This window comes from Panthera onca, chromosome B1, assembly GCF_046562875.1.
Source record: "Panthera onca isolate mPanOnc1 chromosome B1, mPanOnc1 haplotype 2, whole genome shotgun sequence".
NCBI lineage: Eukaryota > Metazoa > Chordata > Mammalia > Carnivora > Felidae > Panthera > Panthera onca.
In genome coordinates, this window is record NC_138342.1 from 57,977,429 (window position 1) to 58,004,027 (window position 26,599).

The 26,599-nt window shown below is 36.6% G+C and overlaps 1 protein-coding gene across 1 annotated transcript; it reads right to left on the reverse strand.

Annotated features, from left to right (window-relative positions):
- Positions 1-2,118: 2,118 nt before the first annotated feature.
- LOC132693076 (small nuclear ribonucleoprotein-associated protein B-like) lies at positions 2,119-26,571 on the reverse strand. Its single transcript, XM_060655856.2, is given in 6 exon segments — positions 2,119-2,294; positions 2,297-2,872; positions 3,019-3,175; positions 3,178-3,246; positions 12,515-12,604; positions 26,473-26,571. Coding segments are annotated over 6 exon segments (1,167 nt in total).
- Positions 26,572-26,599: the final 28 nt, after the last annotated feature.

Genomic DNA, 26,599 nt, shown 5'->3' on the forward strand with positions numbered 1-26,599 from the left:
CCACCAGGTGTCCCTTTAATCCCTTTTTCTAATCTTACTAAGTTGGCCAGGATCTCCAGTATAGTAATAGAATTAAAAGTTGGATCCTTGCTGATACTGATTTTTACTATTGAATACAGTGTTTATGGCAGTTTTTTGTGAACACCCTTGATCATGTAGAGAGCTTTCTTCTTGTCTAAGTTTATAAATAGTTGTGCTTATTAATGTTGAATTTTATTAAATGGGATTTGCAAGTTTTGACATGATTATGACCTTTCTACTTCTATTTGATAATTCAAATTTATATTCCTTATAAAAACACAAATTGCTATGATGTATTATCTCTTTTATATGTTGCTGGCTTCAGTTTTTAAATATTTTATTTAGATAGGTCTAAGACTATGAATGAGACTGGCTTGTAGCTTTATTATCTTGTACCACTTATGCTGTCATTTATGGTTATAGCAGTATATTATTAGAATTGAGTAATGTTTCTTTTTTGTATTCCATAAAAGAGTGTTAAGTTTGGAGTTAAGGGGCACCTGGATGGCTTAGTCAGTTAAGCTTCCGACTTTGGCTCAGGTCATGATCTCGCGGTTTGTGGGTTTGAGTCCCGTGTCAGGCTCTGTGCTGACAGCTCAGAGCCTGGAGCCTGCTTCGGATTCTGTGTCTCCTCTCTCTGCCCCTCCCCTGCTTGCACTCTGTGTCTGTCTGTCTCTCTCTCTCAAAAATAAATAAACATTAAAAACAATTTTTTAAAATTTGGAGCTAAGAGCTTCTTGATTTTTTAGTCAAATTTGTCTGTAGAACAATTTGGGCTGTTATTTTATTAGTTACTAATAAAATAACTTCAGTTTTAAGGCATTTCTTATAAGAAATTATGTTCTGTTGACCTTTTCAAAGGTATTTGAATATTAATTACATATTTGTTTTCTCTACAAACTTCTTGTTAGTACACATTTTTGAATTTTCAAAATGGGATCATGGGGTAGGCATTGTTGCACATTGCTTCTTTCCCACGTTAGGTGTAGAAGACTCATGTTGACACAGTGCAGATTAGTTTTGATATATGTTGTTTTCCTTACATTATAAGGTAAAATATTTTCTCTTAATTTCCATTAAGAATTTCCTTAATTCAAACATATGGCTATCATCTAGGTATATTTGCATTACTGAATTTTAGTAAAATTGCATTATGTTCAGAAAGCATGCATTGAGTGATTTCATCCTTCTAAATTTGTTACTTTGCTTTATGTCCTATTCAAGGTCAATTTTTATAAAAAGTTCCTTTTATGGTTGAAAAGAATGTATATACTGCAGTTATTGATGTGATATATATATGTAACATTGTATTATTCAGTATATTAATTCATAACATATGTTAATTCATATTTACAAAATCTTATCTTTGAAGCCCATTCCATCAATAACTAAAAATAGTTTATTAAAATATAGCCACTTTAAGTACAGATCTATTTCTCACTTCACTTTTGTCAATTTTGTTTTTATCAGTTTTCATAGATTTTGTTTCCTCATTTATTTAGAAGAAATTTTATTAGGTGCCTACAAATTTAAAATAATTAAATCCTCCTGGTCCATAGGACTATTTACCTTTAAAAAATAAATATTGTAAACTCACCAATCTTAACATATCTGATTTGCTACAATCCACTGCAGTTATTCTTTTTTCCCCCCAGTTGATCTTGGTGAAAGTGTTTGTCCCTTGCTTTGTACTTTATCTCATCTAGATGTGGTCGAGCTATTTCTTTTTTAATGTTAAATTTTATGTTGAAAAATAATATGCATCTAAAGGTGTACAAATTATAAGTACACATTTTGACAGCTTATCATAAGGTTAAGCTCACCTGTGTAACGAGCATCCAGATCAAGAAAGAGAATTTTAGCAGCATTCCAGAAGCTCCCTCATATCCTCATATGCTCACATATCAATAGCGCTCCAAGAACAACTTGTCCTGACTTCTAACACTATAGGTTACCTTATTTTCTGCAGTTTAATTGCTCTGTGCATCTGTACATTTATTAGCTAGTATTAATGCAGCAAATAGGAAACAAAAGCTCACAAACACTCTACAGAGTTTCACAAGACACATGGCAGGGGAAAAAGTAACTTAAGAAGGATCAAAGTATCCTAGGGTCTTCATGGATGCATTCCTGGGGACATAGGGGTCTCATTCCTGGAGAGGGCATGCCTACTGGCATCCCTCGAGCAGAGGGAAGCTTGTTGGTGGGCCCATGGGTGGGTCTCATATCAGGTGGAGGAACCATAATGTCTGGAGGTGGTATTGCTTGACCAAAGGAATGGGTGGTGTCCCCCATCCTGGTGGATACTGAGCTGGGGCTCCAACAATGCTGCCAGTAGTAGCAACAAGAGTAGCTGCTACAGTGCCTCTTCCCTGTGGAAGGCCCCCAAACCCTCGGACAGGCTCTGCTAATCCAGCAGGAGCCTGGGGAACTGGAACACCAGCTGGCATTCCTCTGCCAGATCTTCTGCCAACCTCAGAGCCTCCAGCAAATGGTACCTGAGAAATGCCTTTGGGCATTTGGGTACTTTGGGGGGGGGGTGGTCCTTCCACAGTCATGGAAACCAAGTTCTCCCCACACAGCAACACCAGACCCAAGATCCGCTTTTCTTCACGCTCCAGATGCTTCACATTCTTTGGCTTGATCTTCCTGAATTCATCACAATCACAGAGGATCAGGTTCATATGCTTGTCAAAAGCCTTAAGGTGCCAATGGCCAATGAAGATTTGGCCATCTTGCAGGATACATCTCATTCTATGGTCAATGTGCTGCTGCAACTCGCTTTCCCACAGTCGTAGTTGGTGTTCCAAAACAGCACCAAATCCAATGTCGATTTCAGGATCCTTAATACCTACAGCTTAGTGAAGACTACAGATAAAGGTATGATGCAGGCACTACCACAACCAGTGCAAGTTGGGACAGAAGCTTCAAACAGTTGATAGAACCTGGTGTTTCATGTGGAAATCAGCTACCTAGATGTTCCAATATGACTGTAACCATCTCTTACTGTCTCAGATGAGAATGCTTGTCTCAGTTCTGCCTGGAAACTTGCCATGGGTACTTGCTGCTGAGATCGCCTTGGGTAAAGCTGACCCTCTTGGTTGCTTAGTGAGGCTGTCCTTCTATGTTTGACTTGGACTTCCACCTCTGGTACATCCTGTGCTTTTCTGTGGTCTGTCTCCAGTGTAGGCAGTCCCTGGCTGGCTCCCTGGCTTGCACTGTTGGCTGCTCCTCAGAACAGACCGTCAGGCATCTCCGGAGATTACTCCACCTTGCCGCTGTAGGTTACTTTTGCCACCAGCTGTTTAGGACCACAAACTCCAGCTAACCATGAAACTTGGGCTCCCTGTTAGTGCCAAGGAAGGAGGATAGCTCATATCCAGCCATGAACACTGATATGGTAAATCCTGCAACCTGCTTCTATCACTGAATACCAGTAACTGTTAGTCATGGACACCAGCCCCTGATCACACCTGAATAGGCTGGAGATGTCAGGAGGAACATTCTCTTACGTTGTATTGATGTTCTATCACAACCCATGAGAACACCAGAGTAATTGATTAGAGTTTTGTTAATGAGCTATCTTGAAGCCCCATGGCCCAAGCAGCAGGATCTCCCTGCTGGAGTCTGATGACTGGTTTTGCCAGGTTGCTCTGCACCTGCCAATCTTGTGGCGGGCAATGGGGGCCACACAAGCCTGCTACTGATCCTGACTTCCTGAGTTTTTCCCCCAATGAATGCTAGTCCAGCAAGCCTCGTGTACCTGCCATCTGGTCATTTGTCCTTATTTGTTGACATTACTAACTTATTGCTGCTGGAAAAAATTATCTAAAAATGTTAAAGATCCTACTGGGATATTGATTAGTATATCCCTCTTTACAGTGCACAACAAGGCTGAATAATCATGGCTTGGCATTACCAGCCCTGTAGGGATTTGGGGCTCTGACAGAGGTGCTTATGGAAGCAGCAGGTGCTTTGGCTCAGTTCCTAAGAGGCTGACTGTGTGCTGTCTGCCTGTTTAGCCCCTGTCAGTATCATAGAGATTTGGGGAGAATTTTTACCCTTTAACATATTATGGGCTTGCCTCTTTTCTGGCTTCCTCCTGTGTCTGTTCCACCATTTCTTGCTGTGATATTTTGGTTCTTTTCACCTTCCAGAAGCCAAATTCCTTACTTTCTTGCTTCTGTACTAACACTCCAGTAAAGCCACAGTTTAGCTCCTGCCAGGCCACGTTATTATGTTTTTTTTTTTTATCTCATTTATCCAACATTTTCATCTGTTTGTAACAGACATAGTTTTAATATTCCATGTTGATCTCTCTGTGAATTTTAAGCATGCTTATTTTAAAGTCTCATTTATTTTCTATTACTTGAGTTTTGTGAGCCTCAATTATTTATTTTGTTGCCTTATCAGATTTCCTTGTATGATTTAGAATTTTAATTTGGTCTTCAGTGGGCAGCTGGCCACTTACTTTTTTTATACTCTGTATATTCACCCTTCCCTTTCCAGTAATTCTGTTGCTGTCCTCATCAGTCTTCTGAGACCATTGCCTAGAGTAGGCTTTATATCAGTGGCTTAAGACTTCCATCCTACCTAATACAGACACAGATGGTTACACATAGAAATACTTATGTGTGTATAGTATATGTATACTATACATACAAGCACATATGTAGAACATTTTAGGGTTTGTGTGTACATGTATATTTTATGTATATCATGTATATGTTAGTAGACATACGTGTGTTTCCTATCTCTGTCAACTGGAAAAGCCTGATGTGCCAATAACAACTCAGAACTTGGTTTCTAATATTCTCCAATAAAAGAAACCTGGGCTCCTTAGAGAAAAGTCTCATTCTAAAACTGGGGCAGGAAATACACAAGATGAACTGGAGTACCCTAGAGTATCTGCAAGTCAGGAAGTTCTCAAAGCCCTTATTGAGAGACGTATGTCAAAGGTATATGAAAGCCAAACAAAAGAGTTCCTGATGGCCAGAGCTAGAGCAATCTGAGAAAAAAAACAGTAAAGTAGTACTGGATTATAACCCAAAGTATAAAATAACTATTCTGCTATAAATAAATGATTCATAAAGGAATTAAATGGGGAAGAGGGAAATCTGTGCAGAAAAATTCCAGATTTAAGTAAATGTTTTCTCTTAAGGAGATGGTACCTGACATCCCACCCTTTATGTGTAGGCCATACATAGTGACTTCCTTCTTAAGAGTACAATATGGAAAAGGGAAAAAGAACAAGCCTGTAGTAGAGAGATCTGGCAAACACTGCCTCAACCAGGTGATTAATATTAATATCAAGAGTAAGTCATCTTAGTATTAGGTAGGCTTGATATAATGATGAAAATGGTACTTACCCACTGTGGTCTTCCTTTCAAAAAACCATAACTCCAGTCTAATGATTAGAAGGACATCAGACTCGTCTCGATAGAAGGCATCCTACAAAATACCTAACCAGTAGCCTTCAAATCTATTAAGATCATCAAAAGCAAGGAAAGTGGAGAAACTATCACAGCTAAGAGGAGCCTATGGAGATACGGCAACTAAATGTAATGTGATATTATGAGTGGGACTCTCAACAGGAAAAGGATGTTAGATAAAAACTAAAGAAATGTGAGTAAAATATGGAGTTTAGTTAATTATGTATGAATATTGATTTATTATAACAAATATAGCATACTAATGTTAGACGTTAATAGTAGGAGTAATTGGATGTGGGTTATATGGGAACTCACATACTATCTTCTCTATTTTTTTTTAAATTTATTTTGAGAGAGAGAGAATGTGAGCAGGGGAGGGCAGAGAGAGCGTGAGAATCCCAAGCAGGTTCTTCAGGGTCAGCACAGAATCTGACATGGAGTTCAAACCCATGAAACTGTGAAATCATGACCTGAGCCGAAATCAAGAATGAAATGCTTAACTGACTGAACCGCCCAGGTGCCCCTGTCTTCTCAGTTTTTCTTTAAATTTGAAAGTGTTCTAAATAAGTCTATTTTGAAAAATTACCTGATTTTTTTCAGTTGTGGTCTACGATGGATTTACTATTCTTTCCTTTTCATCTATATGTCTATCCTAAGGCTAATACCATAGGGAATTGATAGAGGGTATTGAAATCAAGTAGTATAGTCATGTAGGTATAGCCTAAAACTCTTGTTTTTCAAAAATTGTTATCATCTACTCCATATTCTTTGTATTTCTTTATAACATTTAAAATTATCTTGCCAAATTCTATTAGAAGCCTGCTGAAATCACGACTGAGATTATAACGAATCTATAATCAGTTTGGAAAGAACTGATGAGATTACTTATACTGTATCTCTTAATTCAGGGACAACAATATATCTCCATTTATTTGGGTTTTATTTTCATTTCTCTCTGCCTGTTGTGGGGAGAGAATTCTTCTTTTACCCTCAAGGTCTTTCAGTTGGACTAAGAATTAAATTTACATGAGACAGGTTAAGAGGAGAAAAAACATGAAGTTTTATTATGTGTGCACAGTGGCCTGATAATTGGACCTAAGGAAATAACCAAGGCAGGCAGTTTTTATACATTTTGGATAAAGAGACCATGAATCTGTGAGAATTTCTAGGATAAGTAAATCAGATGTTTAGGACCTTTAATGAGTAAGGAATTCTAAGCAGAATTTGGGCTGAGGTAGCAGGTGATTAAATAAGGTTTGTGTTTACAATTTTCTCAGCTTTAAAGTCTCTATCTCTGGTGATAAGGATGTCTTTTTACTTCGTAGTATAGGGAGGATGTTTTTCATATGGGAGCTCTGCTTCCTGCTTTCAGGGAGTCAGAGGAGGAGCTTGGGTGGTTTTGCATGGGTTGTTTCTTATTTAATCAATATGCCAATGTGGCACATTTTTGGGGCAGCCTGCCCTTGGTTCCTACATGATGTCCATAATTGTTTCTAATGCATGTCGTTCATGTCTTTTGTTCAGTTCATTTCTAAGTAATTTTCAAACTATTATGAGATGGATTTTAAAATTTTTATTTTTCAACTGTTGTTAGTATGTAAGAAAACAATTGATTTTTGTACATTGAACTTGTATCCTGACACCTTACTAAATTTATTTATTGTAGCCTCTTGTAGATTGCTCAGGATTTTTCTCCCAATCATGTCATCTGCTAATAAAGACAGTTTTATTTTTTCTAAAATATTTCTAGCTAGGGGGCTCTTTAATTTTTCCATTCTACTCTCAGTTTTCTGAACTTAGGGAGTTTATTTTCTGCTCTATGCCCTGCTTCCAGGCTTCAGGGACCACTGAGGGAAGTGCATTTGGTTAAGACCTGGAGCACATACAGGCCTCTTTCTCAGTTCTTTTGCTCCTCTGTTTTCAGTGGGCTGCTGGCTTGCACTTTGGATTTCAGTGCACTCTTTCTCAGCTTTTGTGTCTTTCTACCAGCCTGCAGCATATTCCAGGACAGTCCAAGGGAAAGAGTCTGCGTGTGTGTCTGCAGATTTACTGAATTGCTGGGGCTCCTCAAGGAATCTAATACATATGGCAGCCACTAAAAGCACACTCTACATTCGACCAGTTAACTTCTATGTGAAGATTTCTATGGCCTATTTCTACAGCTCTGGCAGAAATAAAAACATTCATGTTTCTTTCCTTCTAGAGAAGACTCTTTGCTGTTTGGAATCTGTATATATTTCTTTGTATCATCAGGGCTATAAATGGAAAAAAAAACTGTGACGTTGTAGCATATCTTACTCTTATTGCTAGGGTGAAAGCAACAGGCCCTTGCAACTTTCTACATTGTAACAAAGGATGGACATCCTCATAGGGATTTTAATTGGCACAGTGAATTGCTAACATAAAACAGAACGAAATTTTAGAATTGTGCTTGGAACATTGCAAAGGCCCAGTAAATACTATCAATCAGATACCAGATTGGAAAAGTCTTTTCTTCTTTTAATATTCTTCTAACCATGTGCTAGATTACTTTTTAGTGGGGTGCGTAGGGGTGTGTGTGTGTGTGTGTGTGTGAGAGAGAGAGAGAGAGAGAGAGAGAGAGAGAGAGAGAGATTTTGCTACACTTTAACATGAAATAAATTGATAGGTTTCACAAAAACAAAAGAAAAATGATGAACTGAGTGTGAATTTGCCCTAAGGCATTCCCATGGGTAAACCCAATTCATAATTTAATCATACCAAAGTTTTAGTTATAATTTTCTTATAAACTGCATTTTTTAAGAACAGTTTTAGATTTATGGAAAATTATTTGAGGGTAGCATAGAAAGTTCCCATAACAATACTTACATTTGTATGATAAATGTGTTATAATTAATGAACCAATATTATTATTGACTAAAGTCCATATTTTGTTTGTATTTCCTTAGTTTTTACCTAATGTCCTTTTCCACAGTCCCATCCATATTACCAATGTAATAAATTATGTTCAATCATTTGACTTAATTTTTAATAAATTTAATTTCATAATAAGCATTATTTAGTAAGGTTACTTAGAACAAAGTTACTAAAAAGCAGGATTTGCCTGTTAAAAATTTCTCTAAGAATTGTAAATTTATAACTTCATAAACCTTGGTCTACTGTGTCAAGGAAATTTCTTCTTTGACAAAGAATTTGTGACTGTGGTGTCATTTGCTACTCTGATAACATCCTGGGAAATGTGCATCCTCTCACGTGTGGCCTGTCACCTGTTCACAGCCCAGACTCTCCTGCCCAAATTTGACCAGACCGGTTTTCCCCAGACTTCACACAATTAGGCTCTGCTGCCAGTTTACAGGATCTGGGTGCGTATACCACCGTGGTATAGGGTAGAACAATATGTGTTACAGAAATGAGGGGAGACAGCTCATCACCGCATAGGCTTCTAGAAACTTTTTCTCAAAAATGCACCTTCAGACTGTAATCCTCTCTAGACTCTAGTATGTATCTGTGCTTTGTGGGGATCAACATTAGGCTGCCTGTAGGTCTGGATTCCTGGGTTGTGCAGCACGTAGGGAGGGCACATTGGAAACTGGTTACCTGCAACTTTCTCACTCTTCTCTACTCATTCGGAGTTGTCAGCCTCATAAAGATTCTTGTAGGCAGATTGAATCCAAATTTCAGTTCAGCACTTCGATACGTATTCATATATCTCTGGCTTCCTCAACTCGCTTTATTTCATTTGTGAAATAAATTTTCATCTGTTTTGCACCTTCAAAAATTTTAAATTCCTCAATAACTCCAAAGTCCCATCCCATTTTTACCATGAGTTTGTTGTCAACGTGTTTTCAAAATTATGACATGGATATGTAGAAAATGGCATGGATTTTTGTCTAGGTATTTAACAAATGACTACCTTAAAAACTTAAACAGTTTTCTTACTATGTGTACTTACTTCTTTAGATAATAATCATATCTTGTGAAAATATTTTTCAAAATCTATTTTTCTTGTAATATTGAAGAGACAGTATTTCTCTTTTTTTATTTAAAAAAATTTTTTAATGTTTATTTATTTTTGAAGGAGAGAGAGAGCGTGAGTGGAGGGGGGGTGCAGAGAGAGAAGGAGACACAGAATGCGAAGCAGGCTCCAGGCTCTGAGCTGTCAGCACAGAGCCCGATGCGGGGCTTGAACTCACAAACTGTGAGATCATGATGTGAACTGAAGTTCGATGCTCAACCGACTGAACCACCCAGTCGCCCCTAAGAGACAGTATTTCTAAATACAGTTAGAAACATGAAAATAGATACTCGAGTCTTTTTTACATTAGTGGGAGGGTCTTTTTTAATTTTAGTATACACATAGGGTTGAATTTTGCTTTGAGATGATGTATTATCATATTCAGTACATAGCTTATATTTTCACTTAACCAAGATAGTTTTAAATGAGTGAATGTTGAATATTGCCAAACATCCATATTTAAAAATTTCTTATCAGTATCTATTGAGATGCTTTGTGTGTATAATTTTTTTCTCTTTTGAATATATTTGGTTTAGGGTGTCTCAGTGGTTCATTTGGTTAAGTGTCTCACTCTTGATTTCAGCTCAGGTAATGATCTCGTGGTTCATGAGTTTTGAGCCCCACATCGGCTTCCATGCTGGCAGTGCAGAGCCTGCTTGGGATTCTCTCTCTCTCTCTCTCTCTCTCTCTCTCTCTCTCTCTCTCTCGATGCCTCTCCCCTGCTCACACTCCCTTGCTCTCTCTCAAACATAAATAAGTAAACATTTAAAAAAAAATAGTGTGATCATAACAAATAGTTCATCAACCAAAAGATACTGCAAAAACCCACTCTTGAATTTTTTATGTCAAACATTATTTTCATGTTTTGTATATGAAAACTGATGTTTGTAAAGAAATAAGATAGCAAAATATAGGCAGGTTATGATACATATGCTAATTTTGGAGGGAATATTAGAGCATATTTTAATGTATTGACAGAATTGTTTTTTCTTAACATATTTGATATTTGTTTCTTACAAAGAAACTTGTTTTGTATATTACTATGAGACAATCTCACTATTATAAAACATGGATGGAAGGAATCCAAATTACAAGTATGCAACCAAAGAAGTTTGAGAATTTACATAAATAACAATTGTATGTTATTTTTAAAATTGGCATTGGAATCTTCTGACATTAAAGTAAAATCCATTTTGAATTAATTGAAGTTAATTTTAATTTAAAAATTATAGTAAGATCACAATGTTACCTACTTGATCAGGTCAGTAATGGAATCGTAGAAACTGATAAAATAAAGCACAATTTAATATTAAACCCAAAAAGCTTACATGTCGATTTTATAAACTTTGCACAAATATACCACTTTATCACTAGATTAATCAGCTGATTACCTTAGCTAATTTTTAATATTTAGTGGCTCAAACAATTCCAACAGCACTACAAGAAATAGATTGACTAAAATGAGCCACAGTGAACTGAGCTTTCTGTTTTTATCTGTGTTGACACGTCCAATCATGGCTTAATGTAAGAATGTTTAAATATTAATTTCAGTTAAATTCAAAATGAACTTTACAGGGTGCCTGGGTGGCTCAGTTGGTTAAGCATCTGATTCTTTTTTTCAGTTCAGGTCATAATTTCATGGTCATCAGACTGAGTCTGGCTTGGTGCTCTGTGCTGGGCATGGAATCTGCCTGAGATTCTCTCTTTCCCTCTTTCTCTGTCCCTCCCCTTCTTGTATGCACACATGCGCCCTCTTTCTTTCTTAAAAAAATGAATAAATACTTACAAAGTCAAAACCAGAAAACCTCAAAACATTGATAAATAAAAATAAGAGAATTGGGTTGGTGATCTTTAGATTTCCTTCCAAATCAATTTCTCTGTTATATGATCATTAAATGATTTAATGACATTGCAATTTCTTAGGGCTGCATTTAATCTCCATTGTGTGCCATTATGATCCATTTAAAAATTGTCAGGAGCTGATATTTGGTTGACTTGTATATCAATTTGAATTAGGTAGTTTTCTGAAAAAGTTGTATGTTTGTAATTTCCAGCATTTCTGTGAATTTTTTAGCTGTGGGTATTATCAGGTATTACTTTAACAGCAGGATTTATTCAAATAACTTTCAATAACAAAGCGACATGGTGTGTTCAAATTATCCTAATGTTCATCTAAGTATAGATTTATGGATAAGAAATGTTTTAGAGATTATATGCATGATCCTCTGAATCAAAGCAACCAAAGTAGAGTTAACACTTGGGAATTTCATTCTTACTATAATTTGAATGCATTTAGACATACTGTGATTTCTGATGAAGCTGTTATTAAACATCGTGTTAAGATCTCAGTGGCTTTCTGTTTCCAACCAAGTAGGATTAATTGGTATGGAAATTATTCTCCCATGTAAAACAGCTAAAATACTGGACAAAATATGAGAGCTATTTTTCAGACTTTGACAGCAGGCAGTGCAAGACTGGTCACTGCAAGAGGGGGAATGCATAAAGTGAATTCTACACTTACCCTAGCTTTCTGGCTAAAGACAATTTTTGGTCTGCAGCAGAAGGGATATGGAAGATGCTATGTCTGGAGGTTAACTACACTGTTTGCAACAAATGCTCTCTTGAAAAGAGACTTGAGGGGCCCAACTCCATGGCTGCCATAGTCTAAACCTTACAAATTATAATTCCACTTCTCCATACATGTACATGGAGCAGCTCCCCATGGGTCTATCTTCTTGAGGGGGAACTTAGAAGAGAGGGCTTAGTGAACTAACTGCAGACTCTGCCTTTGAGGTTGGTTTTGGGGCCTACGCAAGTACTCACTGTCTCCTTCCACCACTGTCCATTCTAAATGCTCCTCATCCTTAGCTTTTATCTGCATGTCATGTTGGCTTACCTGGTGGTATGACCCAAACTGTCATTCTTGAAGGATCTCAGCCCTTGGAAACTATTTACTTTTTAGGCATGTGTCCATTCAGTTATAATTGGGCAAGGGAGTCCCAAGAGATAACCAAGTGGATCAATGGAATTTTACACATTCTTTCCCACTTAGCAAAAGCAGCCCTACCTCCTCTTCATCATCAAGGCAAATTATCTCTTCCAAGATATTGAAGTCTCTTCTTGCTTGCTGGTTTCCAGACAAGAGAAGTTCAAAATGCTGAAAGGATAGCCATAGCTTACGGTTCAAAAAAACCCTGTGTTTTTTTTTTTTTTTTGGCAGGAGTTCACCCCACCATAGGAGTCAGGACCTGTAATTCTACAAAACCCAGAGAGGTGGATGAAAGCACAAATTCCCCCAGTGAGTCATTGGGAAAGATGGTGAGTGGGACTACTTAACACGTCAACGTTTGATTCCTAGGCCCACATAGTCTTTCTTCTACAGAGACTACCACATAAAGTTTTTAGCTGTAGTTTGTGTACTGCATTCCGGAGGGACATTCTGCCCATTGCCATATGTACACCCATATGTTTCCACTTCAGAACTCTTTGTGTCCAATATTCCAGTGTTTTTCTTCCAGGTTCCTGGCCAGCTGGCCAGGCTTCTGGTCACTTTCCAGGAATCTATATATAGTTTCCATTTCTGCCTACTTCTGTTTCCACACAAAGTGGATGCCAGGTGCACCATTTAAAGGTCGTCCATTGGGAATATTTTCCCTTTCATTGTCTCTCAAAGTCACCCCTGCGTGTGGCTATAATTCAGCTGCCATTCATTTTTAGCTTACATCCATATACTAACTTGAACTATCTGAAATCCAAGCTCAGAGCTTTTTCTTCTTTTTCAGCTGCACCTATAGAACACTCCCACACACGTGCCTGTAAATAGGACCTAAATATGGGGTGCTGGTACAACTCTATGGGGTGAAATGGGGTCTGGGTTATCTACTCATATATTCTTTTAATGGACTACTGCTTACAATATCCATATTTATGACTCGGCATGTCAACATAATCCAGCTCAAATGGATACTGTGGCCACGTGTTGAATTAATGTTCCATTGCCATGTTATCAGGGTCGGGAGCATGCCAGGATTTGTTTTTCAAAAGGCACCTGATTCACTGCTGCAGATGGAGTAGCCTTATTGCAGAACCTGCACAACCTAACAATCTGCACTGTGATTATCTTAATGGAGCCTGACATAAACTTAACACTGTATCTCAATAGCCCTTCCACATCTGAGTCCATAGATTCTGCCCTATTGTATAGCCTAAGTGGAAAATCTGCTTCCAGCACAGTTTGAATCTGCTATAGGGCTCTTTTTGCTCCAGGCTCTACTCAAGCTGACAGCTTTTAGTGTCAATGCAACTGACACTAGGTGTGCAATGAATTGCCTCCAGAATGTAAAGATGCCTACCATTATCGTGCTGCTTCCTTTAAATTAAGGAGGGCATGCAAGATGCAGAAATTTGTCTAATACTAATTCTGAGGTGATGCCTCACCAGTGGACTCCTATGAAATTAATTGACTCTTCATTTGGTTAATCTCCTATTTTCTGAAGCACAGTTTGACCAGGACTTCCAGTGTGCTAGCCGCCTCTTACTCTTTCTGACTAGACATCATAGATATCATGGTTTAGGATTTTGTTCACCCAAAACTGTAGGCTCTTTGAAAGCGGGGATCATGGTTTCTCCTTCCTGTATATAGCTCCCAACCTGGTAGAGGGGTCAGTAGAGCAGCTCAATAAAAACTTGTCAAATAACTGGCTGTTTCTTAAAACTGCAGTTAGAAGTCTCTAAGCCATTTTTTTCTGGACGGCTCCCTTTTTAAGGAGTAATTTTTTCCCTGGAATATCTGAGAAAGTACAAAAGCTATTTCTCCATCTGCAGTGTAAGCCCACTTATTCTGTGGAAGATAACAGTTTTTGGTTTGTATGGTTATAAGCATGGATACTAATATGGATAATATTATGTCCAAGTAAAAATTTTTGGTAGAATGTTATTTTACATTAATTACATTAATGTAAAAATTCTTTCATGTTCTCAGAAGCATACCTGAGATAATCATCCAAAGCTTGAAAAATATCCAATTTGTTTTAAAGTGACAGTGTTAATGTATTTGGTTGCACTCTAGTGTTTCCCTTGGGCTGAAAACATGTTGAACATATTAGCTTTCTAACCTGTAAACAAATAAAAAAAAATGTTTAATTCCCTAGGGAGACATTTTATTTCTGAAGTTTTATGAACTGCTCTCCGTTTTCTCCTCAGGACCCACAGCATTTAAGTGGCTAGTGCTATATAACCTATAATGTGGGGAAACTATGAGATGAGGAGATTCAAAGTTATTATTGTCTCATTTATCTCTCTCTCACGCACACAGAGGAAGTTTCAACACTTAGCTTGACATTGAAGGTACAGTAAAACCTTGGATTGGGAGTAACTTGTTCTGTGAGTGTTCTGCAAAATGAGAAAACATTTCTAAGAAATTTTACTTATTAGATAAACAAGTGATGTCTTGCAATATGAGTAGCATGTGATGCCAAATATCACATGATCACAACTGAGCCAATGGTTCTGATCTTTCTCTCTCGCTGTGGGATATGGGTGATCGTCTCCCATGCTCAGATGCTTATCTCTGGCCGCGGTATTTGGCAGAAATCAATGATTTTTCAGAATGTTGCAATGTGCCCACAACTGGTACTAGTGTATTTTTTTTGTTACTTCAAAGCACCTATGGACAGTCCTTTGCTTTTCCATACAAGAGTAATGTTAGGAATGCTTTGCTTCATTCCAGGTTAGGCTGCTTCCACATAGAGCCACTTCCCTCTGCTGTCTTATTGCCAGTTACATTAAATACAGTATATGATAAGAGTTTATTAATACTGTACTATAGTCAACATCCATTAGTGATAGAGAAAGTCATCCTAGACAATAACTCTCCTCTCTCGTCTCCTTCACACAAGCCACGAAGGTTTTCAAAGGGAAGTGCAGGTTCATTTGTTTATATTTCTTTATATTTTGTATTTTATTTGCTATTTTGTATTAATTACAGTATTGCAATCATTTTTTTTTAATTTTTTTTTTTAACGTTTATTTATTTTTGAGACAGAGAGAGACAGAGCATGAACAGGGGAGGGGCAGAGAGAGAGACACACACAGAATCTGAAACAGGCTCCAGGCTCTGAGCTGTCAGCACAGAGCCCGACGCGGGGCTCGAACTCACGGACCGTGAGATCATGACCTGAGCTGAAGTCGGATGCTTAACCGACTGAGCCACCCAGGTGCCCCTGCAATCATTTTTATATGAATATTTTGGGGTTGTGGAATGAATCATCAGAGTTTCCACTTTTTCTTATGGGGAAATTCACTTTGATACACAAGTGCTTTGGATTACAAGCATGTTTCTGGAATGATGCTTGCAAAGTGAGGTTTTACTATATATGTGTGTATATATATATACATGCCTTTTATATATATATATATATATATATATATATATATGCCTTTTGAGAGCTTACAATTTATAAGAGATGAGACATTTCATAAATAAGATCAAAACTAGTAATTTAAACTGCATGCGACTAGGGGCACCTGGGTAGCTCGGTTAGTTAAACGTCTGACTCTTGCTTTCAGCTCAGGTTATGATCTCATGGTTTGTGAGTCTGAGCCCTGAGCTGGGCTCCACACTGACAGTACAGAATCTGCTTGGGATTTTTTCTCTCCCTCTCTCTCTCTGCCCCTCCCCACTTTCTCTGAAATAAATAAATAAATAAGCAAACAAATAAACTACACGTGACTAATGCAAAAATCCCATAGTCCTATAGAGGCAGGGAGGTTATTTCTAGCTTTATTTATCCCTGAAGATTTAATAGAAGAGGTGGCTAGCTCTTGGGAAGTAGTTAAAATGGCCAGAAGTGAAGAGAAAAAGAAAATTCCTTCCAGAGATTGCCCTGTAGCCATGAATGCATGACATGGGAAAGTAGGTACCTTAACAGTGTTTAACTGGCAACACATTGCAGACTGTGTTGGTAAGGGTGGTTGCAAACACAACCATTACATAAAATAAGGAGCGAGCATCAGCAGGAACAGAAATGTTGAATTGGGTTAGAATCTGGAGTTAAAGTTAGAATTTACAATTTACTGGTTATTATAGCTGCTGACAGAGAAAGCAGACTTATTAGCAGATTTAAGGCTCAGATTCAGCAGATTCAGATGAATTCATATATATATATTATAATATATATATATTATAATTATTATATTATATATATATTATAATATATATATTATAATATATATATTATATTATATATAATATATATAATACATGTTATATATAATATATATATTATATATATTATAATATATATAATATAATATATATATTATAATATATATATATAATATATTATATATATATATATATTCAGCAGATTCAGACTTGTATTCTTGAGTATCTGAGAGTGTGGTTGTACCATGAACAGAAATACGTAATAAAGGAAAGACTGACACTGGGACAGAAGAGGAGTCCAAGTGTACCAAATTCTTGCAGGGGGAACATCTCAGAGATGGGAATAAAGGAAAAGTGGATTCTGGGTTCTAAAGTGAAGAGGAGGAAAGGGATGAGGTTTAGATCAGATGAATTCAGTCTTATGAGTAGGTTTGGGGCAAAGTCATCTAAGAGTGGATAGAGAGAAAAAGATTTAACCCTGGATCAATAGTATCTATTTTTCTTTTTGCCTTAGGCTCCAATATGGGTTGGCATGGTACTTTCACTGATCTTGTCTTTATATAAACGTCAATAATTCTGTTCATGATGGAACTTTCAGCATTAATTTGGATGTTTTTAAACATAATGCACTAAAATACTACCTCTCGTAATTATTGAGTTCTTTGACACCTCATTAAACTTTGCATCAGAGACATTTACCTTGACTACAGTCCCAGCCTGGATAAAGAAGAAATGGGAATAAAAAAAGAATGATTTCTGCTTTGGAAAACTGGATAACAATTCATACATAATAAACTAGCATATTATATGGGTGCATGTTCTTAGTGAACATCAAGTATAACAGGGTTTTTAAAAATTGTGCTAAAATTTTTCACAGAGCTAGAACAAACAATCCTAAAATTTGTATGGAACCGCAAAAGACCCTGAAAGCCAGAGCATTCTTGAAAAAGAAAAGCAAAGCTGGAGGCATCACAATTGCAGACTTCAAGTTATATTACAAAGATGTAGTGATCAAAACAGTATGGTACTGGCATGAAAACAGACACATAGGCCAATGGAAAGAATAGAAAACTCAGAAATGAATCCACAACTATATGGTCAACTAACCTTTGACAAAGGATAGAAGTATACCTAATGGAAAAAGTCTCCTCAAAAAGTGGTGTTTGGAAAACTGGACAGCAACCTGAAAAAGAGTGAAACTGGACCCCTTTCTTATACCATACACAAAAATAATTTCAAAATGGCTTAAAAACCTAAATATGAGACAGGAAACCATCAAAATCCTAGAGGAGAACATAGGCAGTAAGTAAGCTCTTTGACATCAGTTCATAGCAACTTCTTACCAGGTATGTCTCCTGAGGCATGAAAAACAAAAGCAAAAATAAACTACTTGGACTTCATCAGGGTAAAAAGCTTCTGCACAGCAAAGGAAACAATCAACACAACTAAAGGCAACCTTCAGAATGGGAGAAGAGATTTGCAAATGACAAATCTGATAAAGGGTTAGAATCTAAAATATCTAAAGAACTTTTGAAACTCAACACCCCAAAAATGAAGAATCCAATTAAAATATCAGGAGACATGAACAGACATTTTCTAAAAGAAGACATACGCATGGCCAACAGACACCTGAAAAGATGCTCAGCATCACTTATCAAGAAGATGCACATCAAAAGTAAAATAAAATATCACCTCCCACCTATCAAAATGGCTAAAATCAACAGCACAAGAAACAACAGGTGTTGGTGAGGATGTGAAGAAATGAGAATTCTCCCACACTGTTGGTAGGAATACAAACTGGTGCAGCCACCCTGGAGAAGAGTTATGGAGGTTCCTCAAAAAATTAGAAATAGAGCTATGCTACAATCCAGCAATTGCACTATTAGGTGTTTATCCAGAGGATACAAAAATACTGATTTGAAGGGATACATGCACCCCAATATTTATAGAAGCATTATTAATAATAACCTAATTAGGGAAAGAGCCCAAAGACCCATTAACTGATGAATGAATAAAGAAGATGTAATTTATACATATCCAGTGGAACATTAGCGATAAAAAAGAATGAAATCTTACCATTGGCAATGATACGGGTGGACCTAGAGTGTATGGTGCTAAGTGAAATAAGTCAGTCAGGAAGACAAATACCATGTGATTTCACTCATGTGGAATGCAAGAAACAAAACAGATAAACATTGGAGAAAAAAAAAAGATGCAAACCAGAAGACAGACTCTTAGCTGTGGAGAACAAACTGAGGGTTGCTGGAGGGAAAGTGAGCAGGGGTATGGATTAAATGGGTGATGGGTATTAAGGAGGGCACTTCTTATGATGAGCACTGGGTGTTGTATGTAAGTGACGAATCATGAAATTCCACATCTGAAACTAGTATTACACTGTATGTTAACTAACTGGAATTAAAATAAAAACATGAAAAAAATTGTGCTAAAAAACATATAGTATAAAATTACCATCTTCACCATTTTTAAGGGTCCAATTCAAAGGTGTTGACCTATATACTCATGTTGTTGTGTAACATCTCTGGAACTTTTCTCACCTTGCAAAACTGAACTCTATGCCATTTAACGATACTCCCTCTTTCTTCCTCCCCTTAGCCCCTAGTACCTGACATTCTACTTTTTGTTTCTAATCAATATGACTGCTTTAGATTCCTCATATAAGTGGAAGCATAGAATTTGTCTTTTGTGACGTACTTCACTTAGCATAATGTCCTCAAGATTCATTCATGTTGTAACATGTAACAGGATTTCCTTTCCTTTTAAGACTGAATAACTTTCCATTGTGCTATTTGCTGTTGATGGGTATTTGGATTGTTTCTAGTGGGCTATTGTGGATGATGTTGTTGTGAACATGATGTGCAAATATCTCTTCAAGACACAGCTTTCAACTCTTTTGGATAGATATTTAGAAGTGGTATTGCTGGATCTTATGTTAATTCTATTCTTAATTTTTTTTAAGGAACTGTTATACTGTTTTAGAGGTAAAGTGAGTTTTGCCATTTCATAATCCCACCGAAAGTGCACAGAAGTTCCACGTTTTCTATCCCTTTCTATATCTTCAGCAGCACTTCTGCCTATTCAGGTTTTTGGCTCAGTTTTTAATCACACTACTTACTTTTTTGTAGTTGAGTTATAGGAGTTCTTTGTATATTATGGATACTAACGCTTTATCAGATACATGATTTGCCAATATTTTCCCCTACTCCATAGGTTGGTTGTCTTTTCACTCCATTGATTGTGTCCTTTGCACAGAAGTTTTTAAGTATAATGTAGCCCCATTTCTCTATTTTTGCTTTTATTTCCTATGCTCTCAGTGTCAAGTCCAAGAAATCTTTGTCACATTCAATGTCGTGAAGATTTTCTTTATGTTTTATTCTAGGATCTTACAGTTTTTGGGTCTTTCATTTAGGTTTTTAACCCATTTGAGTTAATTTTAGTATATAGTTTGATCCAACTTTGTCTTTTAATAACTGTAGCTTTGTAATGTTTTAGGGAATAAGGAAGTGTGAAACCTCCAACATTGTTCTTTTTTTTTTTTTCTTAATTTTTTTTTTAACGTTTATTTATCTTTGAGACAGAGAGAGACAGAGCATGAATGGGGGAGAGTCAGAGAGAGGGAGACACAGAATCTGAAACAGGCTCCAGGCTCTGAGCTGTCAGCACAGAGCCCGACGCGGGGCTTGAACTCACGGACCGCGAGATCGTGACCTGAGCCGAAGTCGGCCGCTCAACCGACTGAGCCACCCAGGAGCCCCTCCAACATTGTTCTTTTTAATGCTTGCTTTGGTTATTTGTAGTCCCTTGAAATTCTAAATGTATTTTAGAATAGATTTTTCTTCTTGAAAAAATTTGATAGGGATTGCATTGATTCTTAGATCACTTTGGGTAGTATGGACATTTTAACAATATTATGTCTTCCAGTCCATGAACACAGGATGTCTTGCCATTAATTTGTGTCTTTTTAAACTTGTTTTATCAATATTTTGTAGTTTTTAGGCTTTCATCTTTTTTTAAAAGTTTGTTTACTATTTTGAGAGAGAGATCACATATCCGTGAGGGAGGGACAGAGAAAGAGGAGATTCCACTCTGTCAGCGCAGAGCCAGACTTGGGGCTCAATCTCAAGGGTGAGATCATGATCTGAGTTGAAATCAAGAGTCAGACACTTAACCAACTGAGCCGCTCAGGCACCCTAGGCTTTCACCTTCTTGCTTAGGTTTATCCATAAGTATTTTATGCTTTCTAATGCTATTATAAATGACATTGTTTTCTTAATTTCCTTTTTGGATTATTGATTGCTAGTATATACCCTGCAACTTTACTGAATTTGTTTATTAGTGTACTGACAGTACACTACAAAGTACTATGGAGTTTATATTTGATAGCAGTATGGAGCAGGGGATGAGACGAGTCCTTTGAACCCCACACTGGTCACACTACATATGAAAGACTGTATCTGGTTATGCTTTCAACTTAAGAGGGACTTTGGCTAAATAACCAATATTCTGGAATTCCAGGATTGTATTATCTGCTTTTATATAATGACAGACTATTTTTATGGCAGAAGAAGCAGATTTTACATCTGTTACTGTAAACAATAGAGGACACATTACTAGGTGGATATTTACCAGAAATAATCTCTACTTAAGGAATTCACTCATTTTAAGAATTGTCTAATGGGGGATACCTGGACGGCTCAGTCGGTTAAGCGTCCAACTTCGGCTCAGGTTACGATCTCACAGTTCATGAGTTCAAGCCCTGCATCTGGCTCTCTGCTGTCAGCACAGAGCCTGCTTTGGATCCTCTGTTCCTCTCTCTCTTTGCCCCTATTTTGCTCATGATTGTTTGCTCTCTCTCTCTCTCTTTCTCTCAAAAATAAATAAACCTTAAAAAAATAATTGTCTAATGGAATGAATTAACTCAAAAAACTATAAGCCTCTTATCTCCATTAGCTTCCAAACTTAGATTATAAAATCACATAATGTTGGAATATCATCAATCTGTTGAAATATTTTCATTAATAATTTGCCAATAATTGATATATATATATATCAGTAAAACTGAAATTTGATATATCTATTTTATTTTGACATATATTAGATAAATCCATGTTTTTTTGTGGTTTACACTTTTTTTTAAAGTACACTTGGCACACAATGTTACATTAGTTTCAGGTGTACAACATAATGATTCAACATCTCTAGACATTATGCTGTGCTCACCACAAGTGTAGATAACCTACATCATCACACAATACTATTACAGTATCACTGACTATATTCCCTATGTAGTGCCTTTTATTTCCGTGACTTACTCATTCTATAAATGGAAGTCTATGTCTCTTCCTCTCCTTCACCCATTTAGCCTACCCACCCCCACTTCCCTTTGGCAACCATCAATTTCTCCTCTTATAGATCTGATTCTGCATTTTGTTTGTGCATTTGTTTTGTTTTTTAGATTCCACAAGAGTAAAATTGTATGTTTGTGTTTCTCAGTCTGACTTATTTCACTTAGCATAATACCCTTAAATCCATCCATGTTGTTTCAAATGGCATGATCTCATCCTTTTTTATATCTACATAATATTCTGTTGCATTCATGTGTGTGTGTGTGTGTATGTGTACATACAGACCACATCTTTTTTTTTTAATTTTTTTTTTCTTTTTAATGTTTATTTATTTTTGGCAGAGAGAGCATGAGCGGGGGAGGGGCAGAGAGAGAGGGAGAGGCAGAATCGGAAGCAGGCTCCAGGCTCTGAGCTGTCAGCACAGAGCCCGACGCAGGGCTTGAACTCACAGACCATGAGATGATGACCTGAGCCGAAGTCAGACGCTCAACCGACTGAGCCACCCAGGCGCCACACAGACCACATCTTTATCCATTCATCTATCAGTGGACACTTAGGTTGCTTCCATATCTTCACTATTATAAATAATGCTTCAATATCTGTAAGAGCATATATATCTTCTCAAATTAGTGTTTTTGTTTTCTTTGGGTGAGTATCCAGTAGTGGAATCACTGGATCATATGGCATTTCTAATTATTTATTTGTTTGCTTATTTTTTATGAGAGTGCAAATGGGGGAGAGGGGCAGAGAGAGAGAGAGAGAGAGAGAGAGAGAGAATCTTAAAGCAGGCTCCACATGCAGTATGGAGCCTGATGTAGGGCTTGATTCCAGAAACTTGGGATCATGACCTGAGCAGAAATCAAGAGTTGGATACTCAATCAACTGAGCCACCTAGGCACCTTTCTATTTTTAATTTTTTGAAGAAGCTCATACTATTTTCCACAGTGCTGCACCAATTTATGTTCTCACCAACAGTGCATAAGGGTTTCTTTTCTCCACATCCTTGCCAATTCTTACTTTTTGTCTTTTGATTCTAGCCATTCTGACAGGTAAAATGTGATATTTCATTGTGGTTTTGATTTGCATTTTCCTTTTGATTAATGATGTTGAGCATTGTTTTGTGTGTCTTTGGCCCTCTACACATCTTCTCTGGAAGAATTCTATTCAGGTTCTTTGTCCATTTTTTAATGAGATTATTTTTGTTTTGGTGTTGATTTGTATAAGGTCTTTATATATTTTGGATATTAATATCTTATTGGATATAGCATTTGCTATAGCATTTGCTATCTTCTCCCATTCAGTGGGTTTCCTTTTGGTTTTGTTGATGGTTTCCTTTGTTGTGCAAAATCTTTTATTTTGATGTAGTCCCAATAGTTCATTTTTGCTTTTGTTTCTCTCACCTTAGAAGACAAATCTAGAAAAATGTTGTTATGGTTTATGTCAAAGAAATTATTGCCTGTGTTCTCTTCTAGGATTTTGATAGTTTCCTGTCTCACATTTAGGTCTTTCATCCATTTCGAATTTATTTATGTGTAGGGATCCAGTTTCATTCTTATACAGGTGGCTGTCTAGTTTTCCTAGCACCATTTATTGAAGAGACTGTCTTTTCCCGATTGTATTTTCTTGTCTCCTTTGGCATAGATTAATTGACCATCTAAGTGTGGGTTTATTTCTGGGCTCCCTATTCTGTTCTGTTGATCTATGAGTCTATTTTTATGCCAATTCCATGCTGTTTTGGTTACTACCGCTTTGTAGAATATCTTGAAATCTGGGATTGTGACACCTTCAGCTTTGTTCTTTCTTAAGATTTCTTTGACTATTCAGGGTCTTTTGTGGTTTCATACAAATTTTAGTATTACTTGTTCTAGTTCTGTGAAAAATGTTATTATTTTGATAGGGATTGCATGAAATCTGTATGTAATCTTTGACTAATATGGACATTTTAACAATATTTATTCTTCCTATCCATGAGCATGGAATATCTTTCCATTTGTGTTATCTTCCATATTCTTCATCATTATTTTATGGCTTTCAGAGTCCTGGTCTTTTACCTCTTTGGTTAAGTTTATTCCTAGATATTTCATTATATTTGGTGCAACTGCAAAGAGAATGGTTTTCTTAATTTCTCCTTCTGCTACTTCACTATTAGTGTAGAAATGCTACTGATTTCTGGGTGTTAATTTTGTATCTAGCAACTTTACTGAATTCGTTTATTATTTCTAATTTTTGATCGAGTCTTTAGGATTTTCTATGTACAGTATTATGTTATCTACAAATAGTGGCAGTTTAACTTCTTCCTTACCAAATGGATGCTTCTTATTTCTTATTGCTGTGGCTAGGACTTCTAGTACTGTGTCTCATAAAAGTGATGACAGTGGACATCCTTGTCTTGTTCTTCATTTTAGAGGAAAAGCTCTCATTTTTTCACCATTTAGTATGATGTTAGTCTTGAGTTTTCAATGTGGCCTTTATTATGTTGAGGTATATTGCATCTAATGCCATTTTGTTGAAATTTATTTCATGAATAGATGTTGAATTTTGTCAAATGCTTTTTCTTCATCTATTGAGATTATCATACGATTGTTTATCCTTCATTTTGTTAATGTGTATCACATTGATTTGTGAATACTGGACCATCCTTACACTTCTTCAATAAATCCCACTTGATCATGATGAAGGGGATCTTTTTAATGTATTGTTGTATGCAGTTTGCTAATATTTTGTTGAGGATTTTTGCATTTATAACAGTTTTTGACCTATAGTCCTCTTTTTTTGTGGTGTCTTTGTCCAGTTTGGGTATCAGGGCAATGCTGGCCTTGTAGAATGTGTTTGGAAGGTTTCCTTCTTTCCCAGTTTTTTTGTTTGTTTGTTTTGTTTTTTTAAAATAGTTTGAGAAGAATGGATATTAACTCTTTTTTAAATGGTTGGTAGAATTCACCTGTGAATCCCTCTGATCCAGGACTTTCATTTTTTGGTACTTTTTTTTGATTACCAATTCAATTTCATTACCTGAAATCAGTCTATTCAGATTTTCTATTTCTTCTCGATCCCATTTTGGAAGACTGTATGTTTCTAGGAATTGATCCATTTCTTCTAGGAGGTCCAATTTGTTGGTGTATAATGTTTCATAGTACTCTCTGTGGCCCTTTGTATTTCTATGATATAAGTTGTTACTTCTCTCTCACTTCTTATTTGAGTCCTTTCTCTTTTTTTCTTGATGAGTCTGGCTAAGGGTTTACCAGTTTTGTTTATCTTTTCAGATAAATGCATGTTTTATTTTATAAATGCATGTAATTTTAAGGGGTTCATTTCTGAAGTGGATATGAATACAAATTTATATATTCATATAAAATATATTAAGAAAACAGAGATCTGAAAATTAGTGGTTTAAATAAAAAATCGAAATTTTCTAATCTCTAATACCCAAAGCCTGTAATGTTAGGTTTTATTTATTTTCAGACTGGTTTTAGAAAAAAAAAGAAATTCTATTTATTTCACTATTATAAGGATTCTCAAAAAACTTTCAAATGGTCAGCTAGAATTTACATATTTATTTGGGTACTAATTTTGTTCCAAGAATGACAAAATTATGTGTATAAAAGTAAAAGGCAAAGAGAAACAGCTCATGTGGCAATTGCTGTGTGATATCACTGCGGACAAAAACTATTGGTTTGTCACAACTTGGAGTTATTTAGCTTGTAAAATGCCAGTGTTTACTTCTGTATGGCAGCTGAGTGGTGATGTGTATAATAAAATCCTGAAATACTGGAATGCTTACTCATTTTCCACTATTTCTGGTTTAAGTAATAAAAATTATGGCTTAGTGATTCTGCCTGAAATATTCATGTAAACACTCTTCTCCCCAGCTCCATTCTTCCCTCCCTGGCATCCATGACAGCTGTGTTGACTTTACAGTTGGTAATTTTAAGAATGTGCTGGGGAAAGGAACATGGGAATAAAGGAGAAAATTTTCTCTGTTCAGCCTTGGCAGATGTCTGGAATTCATGCCCAGTGAACTTATATTCAGTGTAGGGAAATATCTCATCAAGAAGATAATTTTGTATTAGAAATTTCACAGATGTAGAGGAAAAAACTACCTGCATGCTCTTTTTGCTGTGAAAGAATAGTATCTGCCTTATTGATGTTTACACATTTTCAGTGGTGGCCACCACAGTTACCAAGTCTTTTTAGATATGCCTTTCTTTCCCATTTCTTTCCCACTTCCTCATTGAACTCCATACTTCTGGCAGCCTGTTGTGATACTGAGGTGGGCTCTACTGGCCACAGAGTCTTTATTGTGTCTTGTGAATATCTTGTGTCTTCTGACACAGTGGCATAGTCGAATGCTCTTGCTGCACAGGAGGTTGCTTAGACCTGTAAAACCTAATGCCTTGAGATTTCCTTCCTGATCCCACATTTCTCCAAACTGAAAATATTCCCAAACTTAATCAGAATCCTAATCTACAGCTACAATGAAGGGTTTGGAACCTTAAGTACTTGCTGGGGACCACTAACTCTGTCATGTTCTTCTCGCACACTGTTTTCTTCCCTGTGTTTACATTCCAGATCTTTAAGCTGCATTTCTTTATGGTCCATGTTTTCTGCACTCATTTACTTAAGTGTT